Source organism: Magnusiomyces paraingens (genome assembly GCF_902498895.1).
Source record: "Magnusiomyces paraingens strain CBS 517.90 genome assembly, contig: contig1, whole genome shotgun sequence".
In the NCBI taxonomy this organism is placed as follows: Eukaryota; Fungi; Ascomycota; class Dipodascomycetes; order Dipodascales; family Dipodascaceae; genus Magnusiomyces; species Magnusiomyces paraingens.
In genome coordinates, this window is record NW_022474067.1 from 3,135,313 (window position 1) to 3,163,160 (window position 27,848).

A 27,848-nucleotide genomic window follows, 5' to 3' on the forward strand; every position below is an offset into this window, starting at 1 on the left:
GTGACAATTATAATTTTAAAAATAAAAAAACTAAACAAACTAAACAAACCATTATTCATTACAGTTCACTATCCCATTTAGATCAAGGAGGCAATGTCGTTAGGCATCTCCTGAATGCTGGTATCGTAAAACTTCTCAATCTCTCTCATCTCACCAATGTCCTGGTTAGTGACAAAGTTGATAGCAACACCCTTACGACCGAAACGACCACCACGACCAATGCGGTGAATGTAGTTCTCTCTGTTGGTAGGAAGGTCATAGTTGATGACAAGAGAAACCTGCTGGACGTCAATACCACGGGCCAAAAGATCGGTGGTGACAAGGACACGAGAAGAACCGGAACGGAACTCAGACATGATAAGATCACGCTGGCTCTGGTCCATCTCACCGTGCATAGCAGAAACAGTGAAGTTGTTTTCTCTAAGGGCAGCGCAAATCTCCTCAACTTTCTTCTTAGTGTTGCAGAAAACAACGCACTGAGTAATAGTGATAGTCTCGTAAAGATCAATCAAAGTGTCAATCTTGTACTGCTCCAAGTCAACATTGACGTAGAACTGCTTGATACCTTCAAGGGTAAGCTCATCCTTCTTGACAAGAATGCGGACAGGGTCCTTCATGAACTTAGTGGTGACCTCCAAAACGTCCTGGGGCATGGTGGCAGAAAGAAGAACGACCTGGATCTCACGGGGGAGAAGCTGGAAAACATCGTAAATCTGAGCCTTGAAACCACGAGACAACATCTCATCGGCCTCATCAAGAACAAACATCTTGATCTTGTTAGTTCTCAGAATGCGACGCTGAATAATGTCGTGAACACGGCCAGGGGTACCAACAATAATCTGGACACCAGATCTAATGGCAGCCTCGTCATCCTGAACACGGGTACCACCAATGCAGAGATGGCAGGCAGCCTTAAGGTTGGCGCCAATGGCAGAAATGACCTTCTCAATCTGGCCAGCCAACTCACGGGTGGGGGCAAGAATGAGGGCCTGGGGCTCCTTCAGAGACATATCAATGTTCTGGAGAACAGAAATCGAGAAAGTGGCAGTCTTACCAGTACCAGATTGAGCCTGAGCAAGAACATCTCTGCCCTTAATAGCAGGAAGAATAGCACGCTGCTGAATGGAAGAAGGTGACTCGAAACCGTGAGCGTAGATACCTTAAAATTTTTGTTAGAATAACCATACTCCTGAAAAGCCAAAAAAAAAAAAGTGAATAGATAATCTTTTCTAATTATAAAAATCAAAGGGAATAAAGCTCAAAAGGACTTCTGAAAGGTTCATTATCATTTAATAAATATAGATATACTAATATTTGATTTCTTTTTCTTTTTTCTGTTTCTTTTTTTTTTTTTGCTCATTCACAATAGAAAGTTCATATCAAGCATACCTCTCAAAAGCTCCTGCTTGAGGCCAAGAGCGTCAAAGGAATCGACAGTCTCATCGTAGTTAGTCTCGATCTTTTCGGGCTCAACGTTTTGAAGCTGCTCAGAAGACATTTTTAATAATTCGGCTTAATGGAACTCTTTGATGTAAGAAACTGTCGGTAGAACAATTACTGTTGGGAAAGAAAAAAAAAATTCAATAAAGAGGAGTTTTTGCCAGGATTTTTAAAGAAAAAAATTTTTTTTTTAGATACCCTAACCTTGTTGACGTTACATGAATTTGCACTTATAAAGCCCAATTTGTAATAGGACCGATTTACCCTGACAACTATCAGTATGAAATGTACAAGGCCTTATGCCTAAATTTACGCAGTACCAGGCCTTTCAAAATTGTCAACTTTTATTTTCAATACTATAGTATAAGTTTAAGCATATCATAAAGTTTTAAACGGCACTGGCATTTGAAAGAGAAAAATGCCATTGGAAGAAAACCATCTATTTAAAGGTAATTTATAACTAGTTCAAAAAATTTATGCAATAATTATAACATTTCACTGGTTTTAATGTACTTAAAAATAAACCACTTTTGCATTATTCAGGTTCGTTGAATGGAGTAATGTTGTCTAAATAGATGACAATTGTATTCTAGTCGAAAACCATATTCAACAACAAAATAGGAAAATATAACTATACTTGTTTATTTTACTACCGTAATATATAATTCTATTTCTATTGACCATCTAATTTTTTTCATTCATCGTTATCAGTTTAAATTACTCTATAATATGATACGTGGCGAGTGATTTTTATAACCTTTTAATTTTTATTTTATTTTAATTTTTTTTTGAAAAAATGTTTTTAAAACTTTTTTTCTAAATTAATCCGTTGTTTCAGATCCCATTTTAAGTTGTTCTGTCTGATAAAAAGGCAGACTAACAAACCTAGTGTTTTGCACACCATTTAAATAAAAAAAATTATCGTATACCTTGACAGAATATAATTTACGGCCCATTTAACAATAATGTCTTATAAAAAAATCAATCTGATTTTGTATTGTAAAACTGGTTAGTTAATGGAAGGGTCGTTCTAAGTTCTGCCTTGAGTTTCTTGGGGAAAACATAATAATAAAAGACAGATGCACAAATTGCAGCAGTAAAGACAAATGTCGCAAAGCTATAAAAAAATATAGCAGAACCAGAAAAGTATGCCTCTGAAGCAGTAGGCAGTTTTGGTCCTTGATACCATCTGACAGCCATTGCCAAAGGTAAAGAATCACCAATAATAAATCGCTGAGCTTTACTTCCTGAAGAAAAGCCAATTGATGAAATGATTGATCCCGCAGAAGTATTAGCAACCATAGCAACATTTAAAAAGGGATCAATGTCTAAATGACTTTCTTGAACTCGACCTCTAATATTGAAAGTAAGAGAAGTGTATAATGTCGCAGCTTTTGCTTCAGGCGAATCAGCTGGAGGTGCTGGATTTTGTGTTTGACTTTTTGTGAAAGGAATACGACACGAAAATGGCACATCCTCGTGAATATATAACTGAAATACATGAAAAAATTCATGACCTAAGTCAATTGTGCAATTAAATATTTCATCGACACCGTACTTTAAAGTCAAAGGTGAATCCGTTTCAAAGCACTTTGGGAATGGCGCGTAAATGATATTTCCTAGATGAAAAAAAAAACAGTCAGATTCAAAGAATAAAGTAAAGTATCAAAAGAAATTTACCTTGCTCATCAAATTTATGTTCACCAGTTTCCATGTTTCGCTGAATGCATTCAAGAGGAATTTCGTCACCATATTTGTAGCCTGCAAGGGCAAGGTTCTTTGGAATCTCAGGAAACGGTTCAATATGCTGAGAGTTTACCACCGATGCCGATAACAAAAGGGCCGAAAAAACCGATTGCAGTTTAAAATGCATGATAAAAAAAATAGTTGATTGGAAAGTTGAAAGACTGATGATGGCTCTTTTCTAAATGAAACACTTGAGAAAAAAAAATATATAAACCTGCCAAAATAAAATTTGTGCACACGTATGTAACAGAGAATAGACTTTGGCGTTTTGCATATTACCAAGGTGCTTTTCACATGGTCTTTATACAGCCGCCGGTGGGGTTCCAAAATCGGCCTGGGGAATAGGTCCATGTCTATGACATTACACATACATATCAAAATTTCAAGTTACCCGGCGGTTATTGTTGTTTGACAATGCTAAACCACCTTCATCTCAGTGGAATTGATCAAAACTGAGTACTTCTGACAGTATTTTGTTAACTTATCATCGACTTAAATAATATCGCTTTTTTGTGTTATATCACTAAAATATTTGTTAAAAAAGTAATATTATAATATTATAATAATAAATCTAATGTCTACAGTAACTGAACAATTTCGAAAATCTAAAAACCTTCCACCAATACCTTTTTCTTTCGACACTAACCAACCAAAAACAATAAGAGTATACCCCGTAACAAACTACAAATTTGATGTTAAAGATCCCCAACCGGAAGAGGATAGCTCTGTAATGGCTCGCTTACAGCGATTACAAGACCAATATAAAGTCCATGGGATGCGGAGGACATGTGAAGCCATTTTAATTTGTCATGAGCACGGGCACCCGTATATATTAATGCTTCAAATTGCAAACTCATTTTATAAACTGTAAGTCACGCTCTAAAAACTTATTTAATTGAAAATTCTCACAAAGGATAAGGCCTGGTGACTATATACAATTCGATGAGGAAGAAACGGAAGGTTTTGCTCGATTGCTTAACGAGCGATTAAGTCCCCCTTCCAACTCAACACATGCTGCTGATCCCATCAATTTTGAGTGGAATATTGGCGACTGTGTTGCTCAATGGTGGCGTCCCAATTTTGAGACTTTTATGTATCCATTTATTCCACCACATATTACACGCCCTAAAGAATGCAAAAAAACATATATCGTCCCTCTGCCTAAGAGAAAGGTTTTGGCTGTTCCTAAAAACATGAAGCTTCTTGCTGTTCCTCTTTTTGAACTATATGATAACCCAGGAAGGTACGGTGTTCAGTTATCATCTATTCCTTTATATCTTGCAAGGTACAATTTTGAATTCGTTGATTCTGATGATAATATTATATCTACTTATGCCACATCGCATTGGGGTAGTTCTGAAAAACGGCACGAACCATTGTCGTTAGCTGATGGGAAAGACAATTAATATCACCATCTCTTTTTCCCCCATAATACACCCTCTACTTATATTAACTTTTTTTAAGTTCTAAAGTAAGTAAATAATTGCATCAACATAATGGTATACTAATTAATATTTAGCAAAATGAGTATAATAGTCTCATGAAAATTTAGAAAAAGTTGCTATTATGTTTGATGGCTTTATAGTTGAAGCTTTTATAGAAGCAAGCAGTGCTGGTCATTGCAAAAAAGGCCGATAGTAAAAATTAGATACTGAAAACAGACTAAACTAAGAGCTGAAAATAATTTTGCTAACAGTGATAAACGATTGACCTCGAAAGAGTAAATATGATGAATATTGCAGTGATACTAATATGAGAGTTAAAAATTGTTAATATCATCATGAATCAATCATTGACTAACTATGCATCGAGTCAAAAAGTTCTAAGTTCAAATGACTTTTTGTTTATTCAAACTTATATATATATTTAGTCAGATACCTTTTCAGATAAGTTCTTGATATCAATTGAGTTGGTAAAAGTAAATAAGTGGAGATGGAAAAAAGGAAACGAAAAAAATAATAGCATATGATTTCCAGTTGAATTGTTAATTATAACTGTTAATTATAATTGTTTGAGAATAGTCATTTCTAAGATTTCGAAATCGATGATGCAAATCTGAAGTTTAGACATTAAATCACGTGATATGATTATCTTTTTTTTTTTTTTTTTTTTTTTTTTAAACATAAAATTTTTTGTGTAGAATAGATTAAAGCTCAACGATAAGTTTAGTTTACCAATTTGCCATAACAGACAGAAAACTATTAGTTTAGATAGTTTGCAAAAGATTTATTCATAATTATGGTTCGTTTAAAATCTCGTTATCTTTTGTTTGAGGTTCTCAATCCTGAAGAGCTTCAATTTTTACAGCAGCAACAGGAGAAAGGTGCACAACTTCATATTCTAGAATTTAAAAGCAACGATTTAATCAATGATTCAAAAAAATATAGTCGAGTATCAAAAGCTAATAGAGAAACACATTTTGAAAATTATGTCACATCTGCTCTTCAACTTAGACAACCAGGAGTAGTTTCAGACTCTCGCCAATTACTAAAGTTAGTAAAGGAGTCTGTCGAAACAAATTTTGGAATAAAAGGTAGCGGAGAAATTAAAAGTACAATAGCAGTAAAATATTTTTCACCTAGAACTTCAACGGGAATAATACGTGTTGCGCGCGATCATGTTAGTACGGTGTGGGCAGCTTTATCATATATCACGAAAATCAACAATAAAAACGTTATAATCCGAGTAGTTCGTGTTTCAGGCACCATTAAAAAATGTGAACAAGCGGCTATTCGGCGTGACAAAAAAGTGATTGAAATGATCGGACGAAGTTATATCGATGGGTTTAAAAATACAGCCACCAATGAAGCAGGGATAGGAGATGGTGATCCAGTTGATAGTGAAGATGATGATTATATAGAAGATGATAATTTATGAAAAAACCTATGGATATTATTAAACGTGAACTATATAGTGAGCTCTTAATATTAACTTTTGTTTGAAAAGTTAATTTTGCCTTTTATTTTTCATTTTTTCCTCCTGCACTTCTCTAATCATTTTGCTTACTCCAAAAGGATCAGAGTCTTTTTCAAACTCAACTGGCCCTTCTTTTGCTTCAGTAGACTCAGACCCAGTAAAGCTATTCTTTACATTTCCATGTGATTCAAATCGGTTCTCACCAGTTATTCTGCGCATTTCATTGTCTTCATCATTATCATTCAAACCACCAAGTCCAGTTGCCCCTTTAGTTCCACGGGGTCGATATATTGATTGAATCGCTTCACTAGAACGAAACAATGAGCTTTCATATGGCTGATCTTCATTGAAATTTCGACTAACTGATACCCGACCCATTAAACGAGAATCAAATTGAGATTCTCCAGTAGATACCTGAGTAGGCCGAGCCACTCCTAAAGCAACTCTTTCAGAAATATCTCTATCCTTGTCGCTTATCATAGATTTAATACGTCGTTCCGTGCCCATACGAGACATACGCATTTTGCGCTTCTCATCTTCAAGTTTTTCTTCTCTAATAATTCTGCGACGACGTTCATCAGGCATTTCAAAATTGCTTTCTCTTCTAGATTTCTTCGACTCAAATTCTCGTTGTCGAAAGTTTGGCTCTTCATCATTGCTTTGATCACTATCTGAGTACCTTCTCTTTGTACGAGATTTATGATAACGGTTAGATTCTGCATCACTTTCAGGAGTTCTAGATCTAGAACGTGAACGGGATTGTGATTCCGAAGATCTTCTTTGGTACGATCTTCCTCTGTAATGTCTATCATCTTCTTCATTACTGTATCCACTCTCTTCATCTGAACTATCACGTTTATCTCTTCGGGTATGCCTTTGTCTTTCAGAACGTTCATATCTTCTATAAGGACTTTGCGATTTCGATCGAGGAGACTCAGAAGGAGAACGTGACCGTTCATTATATGAATTTTTTCTTGTCGTATGCATCTCTTTGCGTAGAGTAGGTGAAGGAGTTCGTCTTCTTTCTTTTTCATTATCACTTTCGTCGCTAGTATCTGAATCATCTCTTTTTCGTTGATTCCTACCCTTATTTGAAATAGTCTGGTCACGTTCAGCCTTGGCTCTATGTGCTAATTGTCTCAACCTCTCGTCTCTTTCAAATTCCTCCTTTTCTTGTAGCTTTTTCTTCATGGCATTGCGTTGACTAACTTCCACTCTCATTTTGTTGTCGGCAACAGCTAAAGCTTCAGAAAGCTTTGCAAAATTATCACTCAGGGTTGACGTTTGTATATTTCTTCCATCAGATGCCATGCGTTTATCAATAGCAATAGTGAAACCTTTAGGGTTTTTCCAATTAGAAACACTTGGGGGAATATACCAATTTTTCTGATCTTCTGCCGTAACTTTTCTTGGGGGTGAGCGTAAAACTGGAGGAGGAGGAGATGGAGGCCTTGCTACAACTTTAGTATGTTTAAATTTTGGTGGAGCCAAGGGATCATTTTGCACATCAACTAGTTTTATAATACGTTGCTTAGATTTGCCGCCCGATTCTCCCATCATACTAGAAGGTGTATATCTAACATAAGTCGCATTAGAATTAGTTGAAGAGCCAGCAACAACCGATGTCTTGGGCTTTTCAGCAGAGATCTTGCTATCTAAAATTTTTTGAAGCGCAAGTTGTGTTTTTTCGGTTGTTTCGCGTACAGTGTCTTGGTCGGGTTGGTCAAGAGACACTTCTCCATTTTGTACTCGTTGGCGTAAAGGAATTAAATCAGAATAAGACGACTGGACAATGCGAGATTTTGAATGCCCGTTTTTTGCAATAGAAGAATAATCAATATTTCCTTCTGAATTAACTGTAAGCGCAAGTGTTTTATTTTGTTTGCTAGTGGCGTTACGGTCCTTGGGTTGACCCATATTACGAGGATATTGGGCAACAGGAATTTCAGGATATGCTCCTCCATCCCCATAATCTTCAACTGATTGAGGTCGCCACTTTTTACCATTAGCTGTACGAAACTCCGTTCGGTGGCCATATGAGGGGATTGAATAGGTTTGTGCAAAGAGTTCGCGTTGTTCGTTATTGAGTTTAGAAACAATCGTTATATTAGAAGATGAATTTAATTGATCGGCATTTTGAGATTTGTTTTTAGGCTTGGGAAGGTATGAATCTATTGAAGCCATTTTATATTAATTAAGAACTTCCAAAATCCTTATTGAACTTGATTAGAATTTTTTTTTAAAATGCGTGTGTGATAAAATACTTTCGAAATTTACTGAAAAAAAAAAGTTCTCCTGTTAATATAATTACACAATAATTTGTAACATAATTTGTAACAAATTTAATATTTTTTTTATTCCTAGCTATTTTATAGCTTAGCTATTACTGTCGACTGGTAAAACTGGTTTTTTTATAAGACTTTTAAAAATGAACATGGCTTTAATTAAAATATTTTTTTTTCTCAAAATTCCAAAACAATATGATTTAATTATTCACTTTATATACTATACTAATAAAAATAGGTAAGTGAACGTTATAATTTTTTTTTAAAAAAAAATATTTTTAAAAAAACAAAAGTAATACATAAACTAACGCCCCAAAAGACCACGTAAAAATCCACCACTTTTTTTCTTCTCTTCAGGAACGCCAGAGCTATCTGAATCTTGAATAGAAGAATCTGAAACAGACTCTGAAGAACCAATACGAGCATAATCAAACTGAGAAATGAAATTGTAAGCAACATCAAAAAATACAGGCTTCGAAAAAACGGGTTCCAGAGAAGTGTCAAAGCTCACTAAATTTTCAGCAACAGCCTTTTCTGAACCAAAATTGGAAATTCCATATTGCTCGAGATTATCAATGACAGCTGCTTTAGCATTGACTTCGGGGCCATCAATTTCCATGAAGTTGGGGTCTTTAACATTTATATTTCCTCTTATTGTTAATTGAGCTCTCAATTGAAGGGTTGTTAAGTTGGTATCAGTAAGAACTTTATGAAACTTAGATTGATCCAAAATTCCAAAAGGAAATTCAACAGAAATTTCTTGGGGAGCTGACAATAAAAGCTCAAGAGATTTTCCATAAAGTGCCAAAGATTCTGGGTAATGGGAAGAAAGTCTGTACGCTTTTGCTAACAAATTAAGACGTTCAGCTTTGTAAAAAATATCAAGAGATTGCAATGAATCAGAAAGTTTTTTATCAGTATGAATACCAGGAAGATCTGTCAATTCTCGGGTACTTTGCAAAATTGTGTCGTAGAGACGAACAATTTCGTTCATCTTTTCAAATCCTTTTGTGCTAATTTTATTTCCTTTTTTAGTATCATTGTTTAAAGAAGCAAATATGCGAGAATCTACTCTCTTTAATAACAGCACATCACGCTGAATACGTCTTAGTAACATATGATATCCAATATATGTAGAGATAACATATTGATCCTGGATCTCTTGGTCATTTGATGAACCACCAGAAGACTCTAGACGGTCGATATTAGTCTTGACCATCTCTCTGGAATCCTGCCAAGATTGCAAGATTTCATCAAATAATTCAAGAGATTTTTCAATAGATTTGTTGTTTTGGGCTCCTTTGAGTTCAACTTCTAAAGAATTGTCCTTAGTAACAGTCTTGTATAAAAAGGCGGCTAATTCTCGATCCTGAATAGAAACATCATACTTTCTCCAGATAATATTTTCTAAACGAGATCCAGCGGAACCTTCCGAAAGAGACGAGTCCAATAATGATGGATTGATTTGTGAAATGATTTTGACAGCTGGGTGATCAGTCATCTTCTGAACAGTTTTGATAGAAACTCCAGAGGCACTGAGGGGTCGAATTTTTGTCAGGCGGTATTGAGCGAAAATAATAGAAGGGTCGATAACAGTAGAAATTATTTCGTCAATATCATCTTTAATAATGGAAGTAGATGAATCAAAACCGGAAATAGCTTCAAGAGAAATACGAGCAAGGGAGTAGTTTTTTATGCATTTCTCATAGTTTTTCGTTTGAAAGAAAAGAGCACCATGAATCAGAGATGCATATGCTTCAAGCTGAAGAATTTGAAATGTTCCAAAACCAGAAAGCTTATCAGTTTTTGTGATTTCTCTAACAAGAGAAACTGCAGCGTCAATATATTTACAAGCTTTAGTGAGTTTGGTTCTGACATGACTTTTTTTAGTAGACGAAAAATTAGTATCTAAAACTGATCTTGTTTCCATAGCATGAGCCCATGATCTCTCCGCTAAGCAAACAAGCACTTTGATAAGCTCAGGATTATTTTGAACATCATCCAAAGCTGGTTCCTTAAATGGAATTCGATGACGTGGCTCGGTTGAAGAATTAGAAGCCCCTCCTTTGGACGACCGCTTTTGAACGCCTAAAATCTTTCGAGTTCGAGCAAGTTTTTTAGTGGATCGTACTCTGTACTGGCGATAATCATTAGCAGATTGTAACGGAAGTTCGTTTCTTTCGGTGAGAACTTCAACAAGAACGTTATAGCTCATGGTGAACGTTCTTATTTTTATACTTCTTAACTTTTGGAAAAAAAAAAAATTAGGCCAACTTTGTGGTGGTGAGCAGAATTGACGAGTAGGCTGCGCAAACCAAAAATTTCAGGCTTACATGAAAAAAAAAGCGAAGGTGTTACCCTACCTTAAATAGACCTAAAAAAAAACAATTAAAATCGCACACTGCCAGTTACTGGACTTAAAGTCTTGGAAATAAAATTATAACATCATGCAAATAAACGCCATGATAGAAAAAAGGTTACAGAATCCTGTTTAAAATGCAATTATTGAAAAACTATTTGGGCACACCTATTGAATCAGAAAGACATAAAGAGTTATTGTTTGCTCTCTCGTTATTAAATGATAGTAAAAAAACTGTTATAGTCTATAAGCCCAGTACTGAGTATCATTGTTACTACGAGGAAGGGATCGCGCTATGCTTCGAAAAATCACAACTTGATTCGATAGATTTTTATAAAATTTCTGGAGATCGACCATCATCATCTAAGTATAAAAGTGTTCTAAGGTCACGCCTTCCAGAAGGAATTGATTATAATGCTACAGGAAAAGAGCTAGTAGAAAAGTTTGGTGAACCTCTAGAGAAAGGGGGAGGAATGTCCAGTAAAATTGATATATGGCTCCGTTGGAAGGGAATTCAATTCGAAATACCTACTCGTAACTGGGATCTCGCAAAAGAAACAGGTTGGTCATCATTTACACTTTTTAAGTGACTGATTTTATCATGCAGATAAATGTATCGGTTTCAAAAGGCCAATTAGCATTATTCTAAAGTAACATTTTTGAGTATATTAATAAATTTATATATAAAAGTACTATCATTTCTTACTATCCAACATTTATTTTTATGGGCTTCAACTACTTCTTTGTTAGATTCGGGCTCTGCATCTGCACCAACAAAAGAGTTTGGATTACCATGATTTTCTTATTCATTACCATCTTCCTCTTGTTCTTCATCGTGTTCTTCATCGTGTTCTTCATCGTGTTCTTCATCGTGTTCTTCATCGTGTTCTTCATCGTGTTCTTCATTGTCATCACCATTTATTGTTATCTCCTCATTTTTATCCTCTTCATTGTTTAAATGTAAATTCGGACTGGAATTTCTTGAAGTTTGGTTAATGGAGTTTATTGGTTTTTCTTGTGTGTTTGAGGTTATCTCATCTGAATTAATTTTTTTGGAATTGCTATTTTGAACATTTTCATCAACATTATTTATTCTTTCAGAGTTGGGATTAAAAATCGTAGCTGGATCAGCAGATAGTTCATGATTTTTAGTAACTTGCTGAGTTGATTTTGTTGAACCATCATCAGAAGAAATTTTCATAGAAATAATTCTAATATATAAAGGCGATAATAAATTTGAATTTAAGAATATCCGATTCACGCATGTTTCATCCAAAATTTTTGCTATGGCGGCTACTCGAACTTTGGCAGCAAACTGGCACAAGTCATAGTCAACCAATAATATCCTTTCTTGTTTCGTCGATGAATTTTTTAACTTTTCTATCAATGTACCGTAATCCATGACTTGAGCCATATGAATCTGTGACGCTGTTGGAGGTTGAGATCCTGCCAGTACATTATCAAGCATTTCTTCATCATCACTATCGATATCACTTAGGTCACTCAGTTCGCTATCACTTTCGGCTTTGTCCTCAGTCTCAAGTTGATCTTGAGACGTTTGACCTATAGACATACTTTTTAAAGCTTTTAAAAATTCAGAATCTTTTTCCCCGGATTTAAGGTCAATATCCATAATTTTAGCATATGCCTTTTCCTTTCTCAAAAAAAGTCCCATTATGACCTCCTGAGAAGAATTTAAAACCTTTGTTGGAACATCAAATATTCTTAGTTTTAAGATATCAACGTCGGAAATTGCTTTGGAAATGGTCGTAGTTTGAGCCACTGCAACATTAACAGTAACAAGCAAGTCAAGTAAAGATTTAGCACAAATAGACCGTACATGAAAAGAGTTGGCACCTATGACAATAGTTTCAAATTCATGAAGAATAGAAACAATCGTATCCTTGGCCTTTGAAGATAAATCGATACCTTTGGCACTACCCCCATTCCCTGCAGTTATTGCTGCTTCTAACACACTAGATAGCTTCCACATTGCGTAACTGCGAAGTAAATTAACAAGTGAAGCCACTAGTTGAAGATTAACTAAACTTTTAGGCTTCACAGCACAAATAGAAAGGTAACCTATAAGTTTATCAACTAATATTGGTGAATTCTCATCCGAATTATTTGATAAGTGAATTTCAAGAGCATTTTGAATATCAACGCTTCTTGACAGAACATCCATTTTAAAAACAGAATCAAAAACAGAGCTATCAACCTCTTTTTCGGAAATATCCTTGTTGCGTTGTTCATTATTCTCGGATATTATTCCTTTTATCTCATATCCGATATCTTCTATTACTTCATTGACTTTTTGTTGAGCTTCTTCAAAAAAAGGTAGTGATGGTTCATTTGAAATAGTTTTGGAAAAAACATTTACACATTCTTCTAAAACCACCTTGTTAACCTGTGATTTAAACTGATTGATAATTGAAGAAAAAAGCTCAGTGTATTTAGACTCCATATGAAGTTGACAGTAAACATTAAGATCAAGAAGTGTATGTAATCGCAAAACTTGAAAAATAGCATTGGGGCTATGAGAATAGCGCTGTAATAATTTAGGGATAGAATCAATAAGTTCGGCATGAATTTGGGTAAACTTGGCTTCTACCTCATCGTTTGAAAGTTTCTTCTTTTTCATGTTACTATAGCTTGATAATGAAGTAACATTATGGTGATTAATTTCGTCAATATTACCTTTAATAAACCCAAAAAGCAACTCCAAAAGAATAAGCTCTTGATCTGGATCTAAAGAAAATGCAGCTATGTAATTTTTAGCTGATTTAGTCGTGGCAATACTATCCAAAGAAGAAAAATCAAACAATAGTTGTTGAATAAGGCTGACCCATTTGAATTTCAAGCCAAACCCAGCATCCCAAAGAGCTTCCCCGGCTAGAGATATACGAGAAGAAGAAGATGGGTATACGTTTTCTAAATCTTCCAAAAGATTTTCTTCGCTGGCGCTAGGTGATTCCTTTTCGATTTTAAGGATATAGCATAATTCTTTAAATGATAACCAAGACTGAGTCAGGTCTGAAAACTTTTCTTTAAACGACTTTGTTTCGTTAGTAGTAAATTCGTTGAGTGCCCGGGTTGACTCTTCTAAAACGGTTGAAAGAATAAATTTGGCAGAAGATTTCCGCACTCGATGATCGATATCAAAAATTAATTTAGTGCACACTTCAACATCACTATCTTCTAAAAACCCGACTTCCCGTAAAACACACAGTAAATCAATAGCAGAAACTCTGACATTAGTATCGGCATCCATTGCAGCCATTTCGACTATTCGGAGACGAAATCTGTCAGTAAAATGCCTGAAACCAGGAATATAATCACGAATTTTATAAAGGGTTGTCAGTGACTTTAGAACTTGTAATCGGGTATGTGCACTAATGTCTGAAAGAAGCCACCCAAAATATCGTATATATTTGGACTCAAAAAAATAACTTGGCAAAATCTCCATCCAAGCACCAAGTTCCTTCATACATTCAATTCGTATTTTAGGATCGACATCTCGATACCTATGCACAAATATAGTTTCAAAAATGTCATTCATGCAGTTTTCAAGAAAAGATATTTTATTGGAGGCAAGTTCGATAGCTGTTTTAGCTTGAGCAATTCGGGCTCCGCTTGGGCGATTTTTAGCTGTCTCAGCCTCTAAAATTTTTTGATTTTGATTAGTGGAATGGGTAGCTGTTACATGAACATCGCAGAGCTTGGACATTATTGTGAGCCAAATGAGAGTTGAAGTATGTCGGAAAGATCTCAGGTTTGAAGATGACATCGAAGCGACCCATATTCTTAAATCCTCAATAAATCTTGAGTTATCATACAGAATTCCTTGTTCTGCAGCCTTGTAAATGACATCTTCAATAAATTCGATTAGATTTTGTCGAAAAAATTTGTACTCTGGTTTTCTAGAAATGAGAGGGTAGTCTGCTAAAGCATCAAATTTAAAGGCCTCTTGAATTTGAGCCAAGCAATCAACCGCACTATCGGGCTCTTGAATATCATGAAGTTCAATTGGGATTCCGCATCCAGATCCCTATATTTAAGTCAGTGAATAATAATTGTAGACTAAATCATAAAAGCTTACTTTAAGGACAAAATTAACAAAATCTCTAAGTGAGGTATCAGGATTTTCACGATATGAATCGAGCCAGTTGGACGCCAATTCATCTATAGAAGTTTCGGAATCAAGAATGGCATCTAGAACGTTAATTTTTTGTTCTATTTATATTACTTAAAACTTACCGTAAATGAAATTTTCAAAACTGGGGCGCTCCTCTTCAGAAGAGGTGGGGTTTCGCTGTCGAGTGGATGTTCTTCTTGGTGTTGCCGAGTTTGCCTCTTTTCTTTTTCGAGATTTTACTTGACGTTTGGGAGTTGTGGAAGTTTTGGCCTTTCGTTTTCGACGTTTAACAGTGTCATCCTCAGATTCTAGTTCTGAAAGAGATGATTCATTAACATCCTCGTCTATTTTAAAAATAATATTAGTTATTGGTGTTGTTTAAAATAAAAACGCGTAACTTATTTCCCTTACCGTTTAAAGACTCTGTATATCGTCCGGTTGGGACATGCTGGCGCGTCGAACGCCTTAAGGTTCTTGTTGTTGCTTCAGTAGTTGAACTCATAAGCAATTTAGATATATAGTAAATTTTATTATCGTTCAAAATAAAATGGACAATGCATATATCGAAAATATAATAAAAATGGTGATCCAAATCCTTGCTTTAAAACAATAGATTTATTAAAAAGTAGAGCTTATTTTGGTTTGTTTGTTTGTTTGTTTACATTTCTCACAACAGTATAAGTTTTAAACCCCCTAACCCAGGTAGGGTAATTTTTAATCACAATTTTTCTAGTATCTACTACCTAATCCAATAAATTATTATATAAGCTTCATTATTATATAAGTACAAAGACAAAGACCAAATTTCTAACTTGCATCATCACCAATATCAAAAATAAGATATAGATAGATCTTTATCAATGTCGAATACTTCCCAGCTTTTCAACAACTCATCGAAAAAAACTGTGCTCATTGAAACTTATATGGGCACACCGTTTCTTTCGAAACTCACTACAAGCGACATAGTTGATATTATTGACGACAAATTAAAAAACTTCAGTATTTTATGGGCGTTTGCAGCATGTATTGTTATTGAAAAAAAAAAAAAAAAAAGCAATCTTGAATTGTTTTTCAATAAAAAAAGTCTTATATCCTCTGAAACCAATCACTCATATTTGTATTTTTTCCCTTCTTTAAGCCATACAAATGATGAGTTTAAGAACTATCTTGAAACTAAGTTTGAGCAATCCTCGTGGCTTAAATCTTTCCGAGTAGGAAACTCTGAACAAGAATTTGGATTGTTTCTTCCTATTAATTACAAGAGTCATTGGTCTCTTGTTTTTTTCTTTTGCCGTCCATCTGATAACTGTTTTCAAGTGTTCGTCCATGATTCGCTTTACAAATCAAAAGATGAATTTTTTGAAAACTCATCACAAAAAAGTGACTTTTTTGATTTAAACATCTTCTTGTCAAATGTCGATATACTTCGAAACAAGATATTTAAGAATAATTTAAATAATACGGAAACTTCTGTTATGTCACAGCGGTTTTCTTTTGAAGATTTGAAGTTTGTACCTCTGCATTTACAGAAGGACGATCAAAGTTCTGGAATTCAAATGGCATTGAATGCAAAATGCATATGTACGGCTTATCTATCACCTTCTGGTGTCTTAAATTGGCTTGAAACTGGACCTTCTGTACAACAGCTTTATGGTGAAGATTTACGTCAGTTTCGTCATAAGATTGTAACTGAGATAAATTTGGACGATTTTCCTGTTAAACCGTCTGGGAAAAAAATAAAAAAGAGCTCTACTGCTGTTGACTATTCGGAAAACTTGATTTTATCCGATGAATTCACCCAAGAATTTTTGAGCACTTATAACGAAGCTACTGCTGCTCTTTTTGTTGAACGAAATGTTCTTTTATTTTATGATCAACTAAACCATCAAAAAATAGGATCAAAAAAAAGAGATGTCTATGACAATATTCAGGTACTGCCTGATGATTTTGAATGCCAATATTGGCCAGATCGATTCAAGTTTCAATCATTGTTAATTAACTTTGATTTCTTCTTGCTCTATCCTAATCTTTTCAAGCTTTATCAACAAGGTAGACACGAAGAAATAGCCATGTGGAAGAAAATCGTGATTAAACATCTTCATATTCCGTCCCATCTACTGACTTTTGACTTTGTTCAAAACCACGATAGAATTTCATATCTCAATATGTATGATCATTGTATGGGTTTAATGTCAGATGAACTTTTCCATTCACAATTTTCAGAAACTGCTGATGATACACAAAACTTTGATCCTATGCTTATTAAACAACTACTGTTCTCGCTTCCCAGAGGATTTTCTGAATGGAGAATTGCTAGTGAAGGAATGCGCTATCGAAGGCAAATCAAAATCACATGCCTATCTCGTTCAATGACTAATAGCATATTGACTGTGACCAATGTGTTGGAAAAAGTTACCAGGGGTAAGCCAGACACTTTAATCATTCCACCAGGAGAAATTTTGTCAGAATTGAAAAAGATTTCTCAACAAGGACTAGTGAAAGATCCCGCTGATGCATGGAATAATCGTATTTCTTCATATCTCAACCAAAAGTTTTATTATGTTCCTAAAGAGATTGTACGCCATGTTTATTTGAACAGGAGTAAAATTTATGAGGATAGCGATACATTATAGCAGCAAATTATTTTCTAGGTAGCCAGAAATTTTTAATGAAAGATTATTTTGAAATGAAAAGTTCAATTTATTGTTGTCAAATAATAAAAATTAGCATTATCAAAATCACAAGTTAGAGCGCGCGTTTTAAAAGAAATGATAAGACTAGTACTGATGAAATGATAGGTAATGTTGAGTTCAATTTATTGATAAAAGAATATTCTTTACTTCTAGAAGTAAACTCACTCTATTTCTTCGAAAACAAAATTAGTCATAAATTAAAAACAAATGAATTATGAATCTGGGCAAGGAAAAAAGGCTCGGGAAAAGGTTTTTAAGAGAAAAAAAAGGCTTATCAGCACATAAATAAGTTAGTATTATACAGTTTTTTTTAAGATTTCTTATTTCAATATACTAACTTATAGAAATAACGTGTTTATTTGGTCAACCGGGGTTTTAGAATAGAACTAATTGGTTATAAGTTCTTTTAATAAAGGCATCTACCACTAAACGTCTATCTCAAATTTGTAAATGCAATTTTTTAAAATACCAACTAAGTATATATGACTTTTGACAACTAATAAATTAGAGACTTCTTTTTAAAAAATACTGGTTAATTTGGCAAAGTGGGAGGAACCTCACCTTTTGCAGAGTTATATAGTAAAATACCATTTTCAGTTGCGTGCTTTCTCTCGTCCTTCTTGTAAAGAGGCAGTATTATTGTTGCAACTATAACCATTGAAACAGCAACTGCACAAGTAAAGACATAACCTTTAAAGAATCTTGGAGCTTCTGAAGTTTTCCATACCAAAACATTAAGTCCTGCTGATGAAGCTGATCCGATAAGACTCATTGTTACAACAGTGATGGCTCTTTCCTGTGGATCGTGTCTCATTGCATCGGCGGCCCATGAGTAAAGAACTGAAGACGCAGCCCACCCAAAGCACTGCAAGCAAAATGCAAACCATTTTAAACTATAAGGAATATCCCAAATAGCAAGTAAAATGTTGCAAAAAAAGTTAAAGAATTGGGAAATAAAAATTGCACCCCAACGACTTCTAAACTGATCAGAGAATGAAGTAACTAAAAATATCCAAACTATACCCAAGGCTGGTGTAACTGATGATAGCTCATTAAGTTTTGAAACGGAATACTTGTTAAGTGATTTCAGCCAGAGAATAAAAGATCCAGAAGACGTGTTAGAGCAATTTGCAACCAAAATATTTAGGAGCACAAACATATACCACTTCCAGTTAGTGAACATTTTTTTCCATAAGCCAACAGAGAAAAATTTTGGACCTTCAGACTCAATGGAAATATTTGCATCCTTCAATCGTTTTCTAGCAATAAATATATCCTCATCCGTAAGAATTATTGAATAACACTTATGAGGTGTACCCGGAATCACAAAAAACCCAATAATTGCAATTGGCATAGTAATAATCGCATCAATAATAAACATCCATCTCCAACCTGCAATTCCATGAACTCCATCAAGTCTCACACATGAACTCATAATCAAGCCAGCAGTGCATAAGCCTAACATTTTACCGAAATAAAAAACGCCTGCACGTCGAGCGTATTCAGAAGGCTTATACCATGAACCAAGAAGATAATGAATAGTTGGATAAAAAGCGGATTCAAAAACACCCACAAAAAATCTGTAACCTTTCAATTGTCCCAGGGTGTTAGAGCGATAAAGAGCAAGAGTAAAAAAACCCCATCCAAGATCCATAATAGGAAGAATAATGTGTGTTGGATATCTGTGAATTAAAAACATCATTGGGATTTGGAATAAAATTGTGCCCACAGTATATAAAGAGGTAGTATTAATCAAATCGTTCCCTTTCATTTTCAAATCCTCTTTCATTCCAGAAACGTAGGCGTTATTGATATTAGATTGATCCAAATATTTAACCCAGTACATTGTAAAAGAAAACAAACAAAGAATCAAATCAAGCTTCATAATAAGGCGACGCTCTTTAACTGAATCACTTTCATTAAACCAGTGATACCATTTGTTGTTGGATCTGCTTTCTTCTTTTGGTTTATATTCGTACTCATTAAACATTGACCACCACTTTCGACTTGCTTCATCTCGAATTTCATATTGAATTTCCTTCTGAGCCTCAGTTTGTTCTTGTTCGTTTATCTTCCAGGTTTCTTTACTGGTTACTACCGTTTCGCTTTGATCTGTTTGGGAAATAGTTTCAATAGTGCTATGTTCTTGGTTAATGAAAAAATCTTCATCAATGTCTCGATAATGTGGGATGAACCCTTTTATAACTGAAATAATTCTCATAATGAATGTAACTCAAAAAAAAAAAAAAAAAAAAAAAATTGAGTCAAATATTAAAAAAAAGGGTATAAAAAAGAGTATTAAAAAAATTGTTTATATTTATAAAAAATAAGAAAAGAAAAAAAGAAGAAAGGAATTTATATAGGATTCGGGGTTGTTTAAATACCTTGAGTCTAATAATTCAATCAGATACCATATTTTTTTAATAATTCCTATTTCTTTTTTTTTAATCTAGAGACTATTGAAACAGTGGTACCATGTTATTTCATACTTTTGTTTAATTGGTGATTTATGATTTATTTCTGCATTAATTGGAATTTCCAGAATTGAAAAAAAAATTTAACTTAAAAATCTTTGGCTTCGACAAACGTTTAATTTTTTAAGACCCTTAACACATAGCATTACATGAACATCCAAAATTAAATACAACGATTTTAATTCATTCATCTTCACTTTGAAAATGAAAGATACTACAATACAGCTCAAACCTTTTTTTATAATTTTTTGCTTTTACCTTTTAAAAGTATGCAAATTTTATTTAGTTCAATGAATTCCGATATAAATATTTTTTAATTTTTATTAATTATATATAGTTACATTGTTGGTTAAATGTAAGTTTAAGATCAGTTTTCAATTTTAAGATTATTTTTTTTGGGTATATCCGTAGTTGAAAAATCAAACTACAAACCATTTTTCAATTTTTTTTTCATTATTACAGATTTATTTCAGTTTCCTATTTATTTAAAGGAAAAAAATTCCTGCTCTCAGATTTTTTTTTGTTAAGAGATAAAAATAAAGTTATTTAATGGCTGGGTTTTAGTGTTATTTGATTAATTCATTCATGCTATACATTTCACCACCAAGGCTACAAAAAAAAATTAAAATATTTACTATCCAAATCATATTGGCTCTTGCGGTAATTTGGTATTTGGAAATATAAATACTATAGTATTTATATTTATATAGCTATATAATTATTTGTTTATTTATTGCTCATAAATTTGTCAATTTATCTTGTATTTGAATATAATTTCAAATATTCAAGTTTCTTATTACAAGTTAATCGCTAACAGTAACGATAAAATGGCTTAAACTTTAGCTAACTCATCTAACTTTTTTTTATTTTGCCCAACACATAAAAATGCGAATATATTTCAATTCCATGTTGTTGTCTTCCGTCGGAAGCTTATTGCATTTTTGTTTCTACTTAACAAAAATACATCTTGACACTGTTAAATGATTCTTCTTTTAACAATGTGGTTAAGGTTAAGGCTTAACAGGACAAAATAGGCAAGCGCCAGACTTAGGTTAAATATTTGCCGAAAACACATATACATGCTCTTGCTGTTTCAATAACTAGGTTAACATATGTATCCGACCAAAAGAAAGATTAAAGTAAGGTTAGCTATTTCCCAAAATCGTTTAAATGTTTAAAGAAACTCCAGCACCAAAAAAAATATTTCCGGTCATTATAATGTCCCTCAACTATTTTTTGTTAAAATTTAAGCTTATGAGTGATTATATTTGAAATCTATTGTTTGAATTTCAACTCAAAATAACTAAAATAACTTTTTCAAACATACAACATTGAGGTTTACAAGCTCCGACGGTAAAAAATGTTGAGTTATATGATTATTTTCAATATATGATAATTAATTAATTATATTAGAGTTATAATAAAAACTATTCCTATTATTTTTATACAACTTTAAATTTTGTTTTCTTTTTAAAAAAATTAGTTGAGATAAGAATTGTTGTTTTAACAATAAAAACTATTTCATTTGTTTCATTATTATTTTATTTATAAAATTACAAAGTACCAAAAAAACTTACATTACCAATTATAAGACTCCAAAAAGAGATCAACTCGACCTTTACAATTCCCCATTTGATCCGTAACATTTTTTCGTACATCATCATTAAATCTAGGTGGGCCACAAGCCAAAAAGGCAATACTCTCCTGTGACTCAGCTATCAATGTTTCAGTAATATCTTTAATATTCGGCTTGCAAATCATGATGGTTTGTTCTCCATACTTTGCGGTAAGCATATCACATGGTGAATAATTTATTGTGGTTATTTCCTGTTGATCCGTACTTGAATATTCTGGTCGAGGTGATTCCATCAAATAATCTACTGGAGAATCTGGAGTATCTAACTTTGTTTTTTCATAAGTTTGTGTTGTTTCAGGAGAGGATTTCATTAATATGTTTCCATTAGTGACATAAATAGTGATATCGATAGAGTTTCTCTGTCTCAGAAATTTTATCTCATTGTCAAAAACATTCAACATCTCGATGTCCTTAACAGCCCATACCATAATGATACGTTTTTTTTGTCCTTGATCTAATAATCGACAGGCGTAAGAATAGACAGCAGTTATTCCAATTCCGCCAGCCAACAAAACAATTGTATGACTATTAGTAAGAGGAAAACTGTGACCGTAAGGACCATCGATCATAATTCGCATCTTTTGATGAGCTTGCAATTGCTGATTTAAATGCTTTGCCAGCTGTTTAGTTTTCCCATTTCTTACTCTTATACACAAAACGAGTACATCATCTTCACCTATTTCAGGCGATGGATAACAACTAAAAGGATGGTTATGAGTGATTGACCAAATAGGCTCAATGAAATGAATGAAAACGTAAGCACCAGGTTTAGGTTCCCAAAGATTAGAATATTTGACCTTTAGTTTAATCAACTGGGATGGCTCATGTAACTGAAGATCAGCAACTGACTTGATGGAAGAAAACACTATGCGTACCAATCTCATGAACCTGTCAAAAGCCCAAAGAGCAACTGAAGCATAAATCCACTCCCTATTATCTAAATCATCAAGATGCCACCACACTCCTGCAAAAAAAATTGATACAAAGATCCAGTGTATCACTAAAAACACGTCATAAATCTGTTCACGAAAATGTCTAAGAGAAAAAAATAAAATGATACCTCCACTTGTGATAGCAACTGCACCCCATCGAAAAAAACCAAGCTGAAATTCGTGCCGGTACTTATGGCCAATATGGTAAAAAACAGTAAATCCAATTGAATGAATAAACCCCAATGTAAACATGACTCGTGCCAGCCAACGGTGATATAAATTAAATGTGTCATAAGACCAACCAGTTAACCAGCCCAAAATATTATTTCTTCCAGCAAATGCCACAATTAGAGGAAGGTGGGCAACAGCCATAATTCCAGAACGGTATGCAACATAAAAAGAGAGTTGTCGGCTTCTCGACTGAAATCTGATATTACCATCAAATATATCATATCTAATGAACATGAATATAATCACCATACAAAAGTATCCGGTGAGCACCCAAAATTGTGCCCGGGTGGGCAAAGACATATTTATGATCCATCCTTTTTTTACAGGTGTATTGTGCTTATAACCAAATAAGGCAGGGTTAGCAATTTTTTGTCTAAACCATAGGGCTGGTTTATTTCTGGTTGATTTCATAAAAAATGCCGGTAAAGACTTTCTTAAAAAGTTGGAAATTATTCCAACGGTTAAAATCCCACCAAAATAGGCATTAAGAAGACCACTTAAAATATTTTGTTAGTTATAATGTCACAAAACTTTTTAAATTTAATTCTTACCCATATAAAAGTCCAGTGTATTTAACATAATAACCTGATGAATAAGATCGTCTAACTTTAACAATGATTTGGTCGCTAAACCTAATCGGGTTGTAGTTTATAATTTTTTTCGCTTGTGCGACTTCCCCTAAAGATTCAATTTTTACAAAATAATTGTTGTCCGTTGCATTATCAAACATTTTGTTAATTGAGTGAATCGTCAAATCGGGGTTGTATTTTTTGCATTTTTTAGGCATAACTTTCATAGCTCTATACAAGTCGTCTTGGTTTAAACTTGCACGAGTTATGCAATCTGCAAAGGAAGCCATAAATTGAGGGCTGTTGCAATTACAAGCAGATACTACTTTTGATATTTTTCCTGATGACATTTTTGAAGTATACCCAGGTCCCATTTGTCGAAACTCATCAGAGCATTGCCATTTGAAATAAGTAAGAAAAAGTTTGCAACCCATATAAGTAGCACTGCCACTTGAAGTGGCTACAACTACTGAAAAAATAGAAACAAAAAAGCTTAAGATAAATTTTATTTTCATTTTTGGGAAAGAAAAATGTTTTGTTTTTGAAATATGAAAACTTGAAGAAAATTTCTAATTTATATATATAATCAAAACGCACACCTTTAAAAATCAATTAGAAATTTTTATAAAAAATTATTCATGTTGAAATTTTTACAAAGCCTTTTGTTTATTCATTTATTGTTTCCATTTTTGTTAATTTTGACTTTTTATCAGATCTTTAAAATATAAGTATGTACGCATGCCTATAAATTAATGCATGAAACGAAAAAAAAGAAAACAATTCACGTTAAAGATTTCTAAAAATTTTCATCGATTAATCAATCATTGTTGATTGATATTATAAATAATTCTGTTTTTGGCTTAATAAAACCTCAATAAAAAACTTTCTGTTAGAACAGCTATGCTTGGATGCTAATCTATCTAATTGAAAAAAATTTAAGTGAATTTACAAGATTGTATTTCTCTATTAGTGCAATTCTCAAACTCAAACAGAAATTACTTTTTTTAAGTTTAAGTTTTAGTGAATTAAAGGCATTTTTGAGGCTAAACCTACAGTAAATGGTTATTGTTCAAATGTCATATCGATAACCTTTTAGTCCTTTGATGTACTAGGAAACTCTAGCTCGAGACAACTATTTTGGCATAATTATGAAGTATTTTTTTTTAAACAATTAAAGTTTAGGGAGGTAGAGGCCCTAAATTGGCCATCAATTTTATATCCGGTTTTTCTGGATCTGGTACAAAGTGTAACATACATCTTAAAAGGCTTAAAATTTGAAATAAATTCTATACTATATAAACAAATAGAAAGATATATTTTTAGGGAAACAAAAAGAAAACAAAAAAATAAACATTGCAAAATGAAGTGGCATTTACCAACTGAAGCCTTCAACAAAGACTTCAACAGCGCCCTTGCCCTTATGCATGTTCTTGCTAACATTGGCACGAACAGCATCGTTGAGACCAGGAGGACCACAAATAAAAAATCCAATACTGCCAGGAGCTTCTGTGACATAATTCTCGACAATGGATGGGATGTTGGGAATTCCATAGTGAACTGTTGAGCTGGAAGTGCTGCTGACAGAGTTCTTTTCAATATCAGAACTGCTGCTTCTCTTTTCACTAATACTTCCTTCCGAACTTTCGGTTTCATCACTAACGTAAAGTTGAACATCAATACCAGACTTGTTCATGAATTCAATTTCATTCTTGAAAAGATCAGCTTGTTCATGAGTTCTAACACACCAAAAGAAAACAATGTGCTTTTTCTCAGCTTGAGCCTTAAGCTTGTTGACATAAGAGTATGCTCCAGTAAAACCAATACCACCAGCCATGAGAACAATTGTTTCAGAACCAGCAATTGGGAAGGTGTGACCATAAGGACCATCAATGAGGACAGGCATTTTAACCTTTCCTCCTTTTTTGGCCAGGTATTCACCGAGTTGTTGGGTCTTGCCCTTCTCAATCTTGGTCATGATAATAAATTTTTTCTCCTCACCAGGTACAGGGGACTGGTAAATGGTAAATGGATGGTTCTCCCAGCATTTCCAGATAGGGAAAATCCAGTTAATGAAAACGTAGTGGCCAGGGCCAGGAGTCCACCAGTGGAGGTATGAGACAGTAGTTTTGATGAAATCGCTATTAACAAGCTCGACTTCAGCAGAAGCATGAAGACCGTTGAAAACGATTCTAATAAGTCTGAAAGCTCTGTCAAAAGCCCAAACTGCAACAGTAGCATAAATCCATTCAGGGTCGGCATGGGTGTGCTTAAGATGGTACCAAGTGCCAATAGTGAAGAATGCCACGAGAACGATATGAATATAGAGGAAAAATTCATAGAACTTTTCACGGAAATGGCGGAGAGAAAAGAAGCAAAGCAAGCAACCACAAATAGTACCCACAATACCCCAAACCATCCAGCCCTTTTTCCAAGTAGAGTGTAAGGAAGCAGCACCACGAATAAGGTAAACATCAGTGTAAGCCACAGAGTGAATCAAGACAGCAATTACAGTAACTCTAGCGATCCATCTGTGGTATGCATTCATAGTGTCATAAGACCAACCTGTGAAAATCATGGCAATGTTATTTCTGGAAGCAAAAAGGTAAAGCAGAGGCATTTGGAAAATGGTGATTTCACCTGATCTATCGGTAACATATCTGGAGAGCTGGGCGCGCTTAGAAGTGTACTTTGTGTTTTCCTCAAAAATATCATACTTGATAAACATGAGAATGATAAACATCACAACGTAACCAATAATGACCCAACTTTGAGTACGAGTAGGGATAGACATGTTAACAATATTAAAGGGACCCCATTTGAAAGCAAGACCATTCTTGAAGCCAAACATAGCCGGGTTGGCAAACTTTTGTCTAACGAGAACAAAAGGTCTAGTATTAGCCATTTTCTTTGAGAAACCAGGAGTGACAGTCTTAAAGAAGTTAAAAACAGTAGCAATTGCCATGATGGCAGCAAAATAAGCAAGCATGAGACCACTAAATGCATGTTAGAATTAAAAAGAAAAATATATATATATTTTTTTAAAGCTTACCCATAAAGTTTACCGGAATAACTGGAATAATTTGAAGCTTTGTTAGATCTAACATTGTTGTCGATAGAAGATTGATTGAAAAAAATAGGGCTGTAGAGAGTACTAGAAGTTTTGACACTATTGACATCGACAAAGTAGTCGGTACCATTTTCATAAATTTCCATGAGCTCATCGTAAGTGAGAGTGGGTCTAATAGTAGAAGCCGTGCAAGTAGTGAGAAGAAGCTGGATAACCTCTTCACCCTTCTTATTGCTTGCTCTTAAAGCGCAACTAACATAAGAGGTGAGATATTCAGGACTCCAGCAATTGCAAGTTGTGTCGGTTGATTTGCCTTTTGACTTTTTGGTTGTCGATTTGGTTGTCGTTGAAACATATTGCGAAGGGCATTCCCATGTGTAACTTGATGTAAGAGTGTTGCAAGCTGATTGAAGGAATGTGACACCATTTGCTGCGAGAGCAGCATTTGCTAGAAATGCGGATACTGCGATATTTTGAAGTTTCATTGGAGAAAATTTAATGATTTGAATAGTACTAATTCTAACCCAGATGAAAAAGAAGAAAAAAAAATTCACGAAAAAGGCCTAATATTTATATAAAGCCATATTTTACTTGTGGTCATCTAGTTTAATGAGAGTTTTTTTTTTTTTTTTAATTGTATTATTCTCGTATATGATAATCGGATTTTTTTTCATCATTTCCTAATTTGTATTAATCAAATCAATCTATTTGGAAAAAAGTGTATTAAAAATTTGTATGAATTTTGTTGTGTATCTTGACCCGAGTTTCAACGTGCATTTTTTCTTTTTTTTTTCTTTTTTCTTTTTTTTTTTTTTTCTTATTCTTTTGCCAAGTCTTTTCCATTGCTTGGCTGCTAACTTTTGGCAGTCTTTGATAGTTTTCAAAAACCCTTGGCAATGTGATATTAAAAATACCGTCGAAAAGACGGGAAATCAACACCAATTGAATTATTTGCAAAAGGAATCATGACAGATTATGAGAAATTGTCATTTTGGTTGGATGATGTTTGTTAATTTTAAATTATTATAGCAATATTAGTTAAATAGAACAGGCACACCTGTCAATATTTACAAATGATAAACCCATTTCAAAATAACTTGCATATTAAAGTTGCCGGTCGGCTCATAAAAAACTTGGTGCGAAACTCGCTGGCCGCATTTTGTCAACTACCATTAAGCCTAATACTAGTTGTCTCCCGAGTTACCAATAAAAATTTTTATTCTTCTGATAATTGTGGTCCTTAATTAGCTTATGAGCTCAATGAAAACAAGAGCTTGCTATTATTATTGATCAATCAATTTTTCAAAAGATAATCTGTTTTTCTATGGTCTTTACATAAATAGTAACTGTTTTTTTTTTCTTTTT

General features: G+C 33.9%; 10 protein-coding genes across 10 annotated transcripts; 2 read left to right on the forward strand and 8 right to left on the reverse strand.

Moving 5' to 3' along the window:
* Window positions 1-77: 77 nt before the first annotated feature.
* On the reverse strand, window positions 78-1,498 carry SAPINGB_P000931 (uncharacterized protein; the record flags this gene model as incomplete). The annotated part of the gene is made up of 2 exons (XM_031995654.1): window positions 78-1,159; window positions 1,390-1,498. 2 exons carry the CDS (start codon window positions 1,496-1,498, stop codon window positions 78-80), a joined length of 1,191 nt encoding a protein of 396 aa, XP_031851545.1.
* A 923-nt stretch (window positions 1,499-2,421) lies between these two features.
* SAPINGB_P000932 (uncharacterized protein) lies at window positions 2,422-3,313 on the reverse strand (the record flags this gene model as incomplete). Its single annotated transcript, XM_031995655.1, has 2 exons — window positions 2,422-3,059; window positions 3,121-3,313. The coding sequence occupies 2 exons, from the start codon at window positions 3,311-3,313 to the stop codon at window positions 2,422-2,424; spliced, it is 831 nt and encodes a 276-aa protein (XP_031851546.1).
* A 447-nt stretch (window positions 3,314-3,760) lies between these two features.
* SAPINGB_P000933 (uncharacterized protein) lies at window positions 3,761-4,592 on the forward strand (the record flags this gene model as incomplete). Its single annotated transcript, XM_031995656.1, has 2 exons — window positions 3,761-4,053; window positions 4,106-4,592. The coding sequence occupies 2 exons, from the start codon at window positions 3,761-3,763 to the stop codon at window positions 4,590-4,592; spliced, it is 780 nt and encodes a 259-aa protein (XP_031851547.1).
* Window positions 4,593-6,132: 1,540 nt separating this feature from the next.
* SAPINGB_P000934 (uncharacterized protein) lies at window positions 6,133-8,286 on the reverse strand (the record flags this gene model as incomplete). The annotated part of the gene is made up of 1 exon (XM_031995657.1): window positions 6,133-8,286. One exon carries the CDS (start codon window positions 8,284-8,286, stop codon window positions 6,133-6,135), a length of 2,154 nt encoding a protein of 717 aa, XP_031851548.1.
* A 405-nt stretch (window positions 8,287-8,691) lies between these two features.
* SAPINGB_P000935 (uncharacterized protein) lies at window positions 8,692-10,602 on the reverse strand (the record flags this gene model as incomplete). The annotated part of the gene is made up of 1 exon (XM_031995658.1): window positions 8,692-10,602. One exon carries the CDS (start codon window positions 10,600-10,602, stop codon window positions 8,692-8,694), a length of 1,911 nt encoding a protein of 636 aa, XP_031851549.1.
* Window positions 10,603-11,548: 946 nt separating this feature from the next.
* On the reverse strand, window positions 11,549-15,383 carry SAPINGB_P000936 (uncharacterized protein; the record flags this gene model as incomplete). Its single annotated transcript, XM_031995659.1, has 4 exons — window positions 11,549-14,794; window positions 14,846-14,958; window positions 15,004-15,225; window positions 15,293-15,383. The coding sequence occupies 4 exons, from the start codon at window positions 15,381-15,383 to the stop codon at window positions 11,549-11,551; spliced, it is 3,672 nt and encodes a 1,223-aa protein (XP_031851550.1).
* Window positions 15,384-15,741: 358 nt separating this feature from the next.
* On the forward strand, window positions 15,742-17,514 carry SAPINGB_P000937 (uncharacterized protein; the record flags this gene model as incomplete). Its single annotated transcript, XM_031995660.1, has 2 exons — window positions 15,742-15,893; window positions 16,020-17,514. The coding sequence occupies 2 exons, from the start codon at window positions 15,742-15,744 to the stop codon at window positions 17,512-17,514; spliced, it is 1,647 nt and encodes a 548-aa protein (XP_031851551.1).
* Window positions 17,515-18,106: 592 nt separating this feature from the next.
* On the reverse strand, window positions 18,107-19,795 carry SAPINGB_P000938 (uncharacterized protein; the record flags this gene model as incomplete). The annotated part of the gene is made up of 1 exon (XM_031995661.1): window positions 18,107-19,795. One exon carries the CDS (start codon window positions 19,793-19,795, stop codon window positions 18,107-18,109), a length of 1,689 nt encoding a protein of 562 aa, XP_031851552.1.
* Window positions 19,796-21,626: 1,831 nt separating this feature from the next.
* SAPINGB_P000939 (uncharacterized protein) lies at window positions 21,627-23,096 on the reverse strand (the record flags this gene model as incomplete). The annotated part of the gene is made up of 1 exon (XM_031995662.1): window positions 21,627-23,096. The coding sequence occupies one exon, from the start codon at window positions 23,094-23,096 to the stop codon at window positions 21,627-21,629; it is 1,470 nt and encodes a 489-aa protein (XP_031851553.1).
* A 1,692-nt stretch (window positions 23,097-24,788) lies between these two features.
* Window positions 24,789-26,968, reverse strand: SAPINGB_P000940 (uncharacterized protein; the record flags this gene model as incomplete). The annotated part of the gene is made up of 2 exons (XM_031995663.1): window positions 24,789-26,409; window positions 26,466-26,968. The coding sequence occupies 2 exons, from the start codon at window positions 26,966-26,968 to the stop codon at window positions 24,789-24,791; spliced, it is 2,124 nt and encodes a 707-aa protein (XP_031851554.1).
* Between the last annotated feature and the right edge of the window lie 880 nt (window positions 26,969-27,848).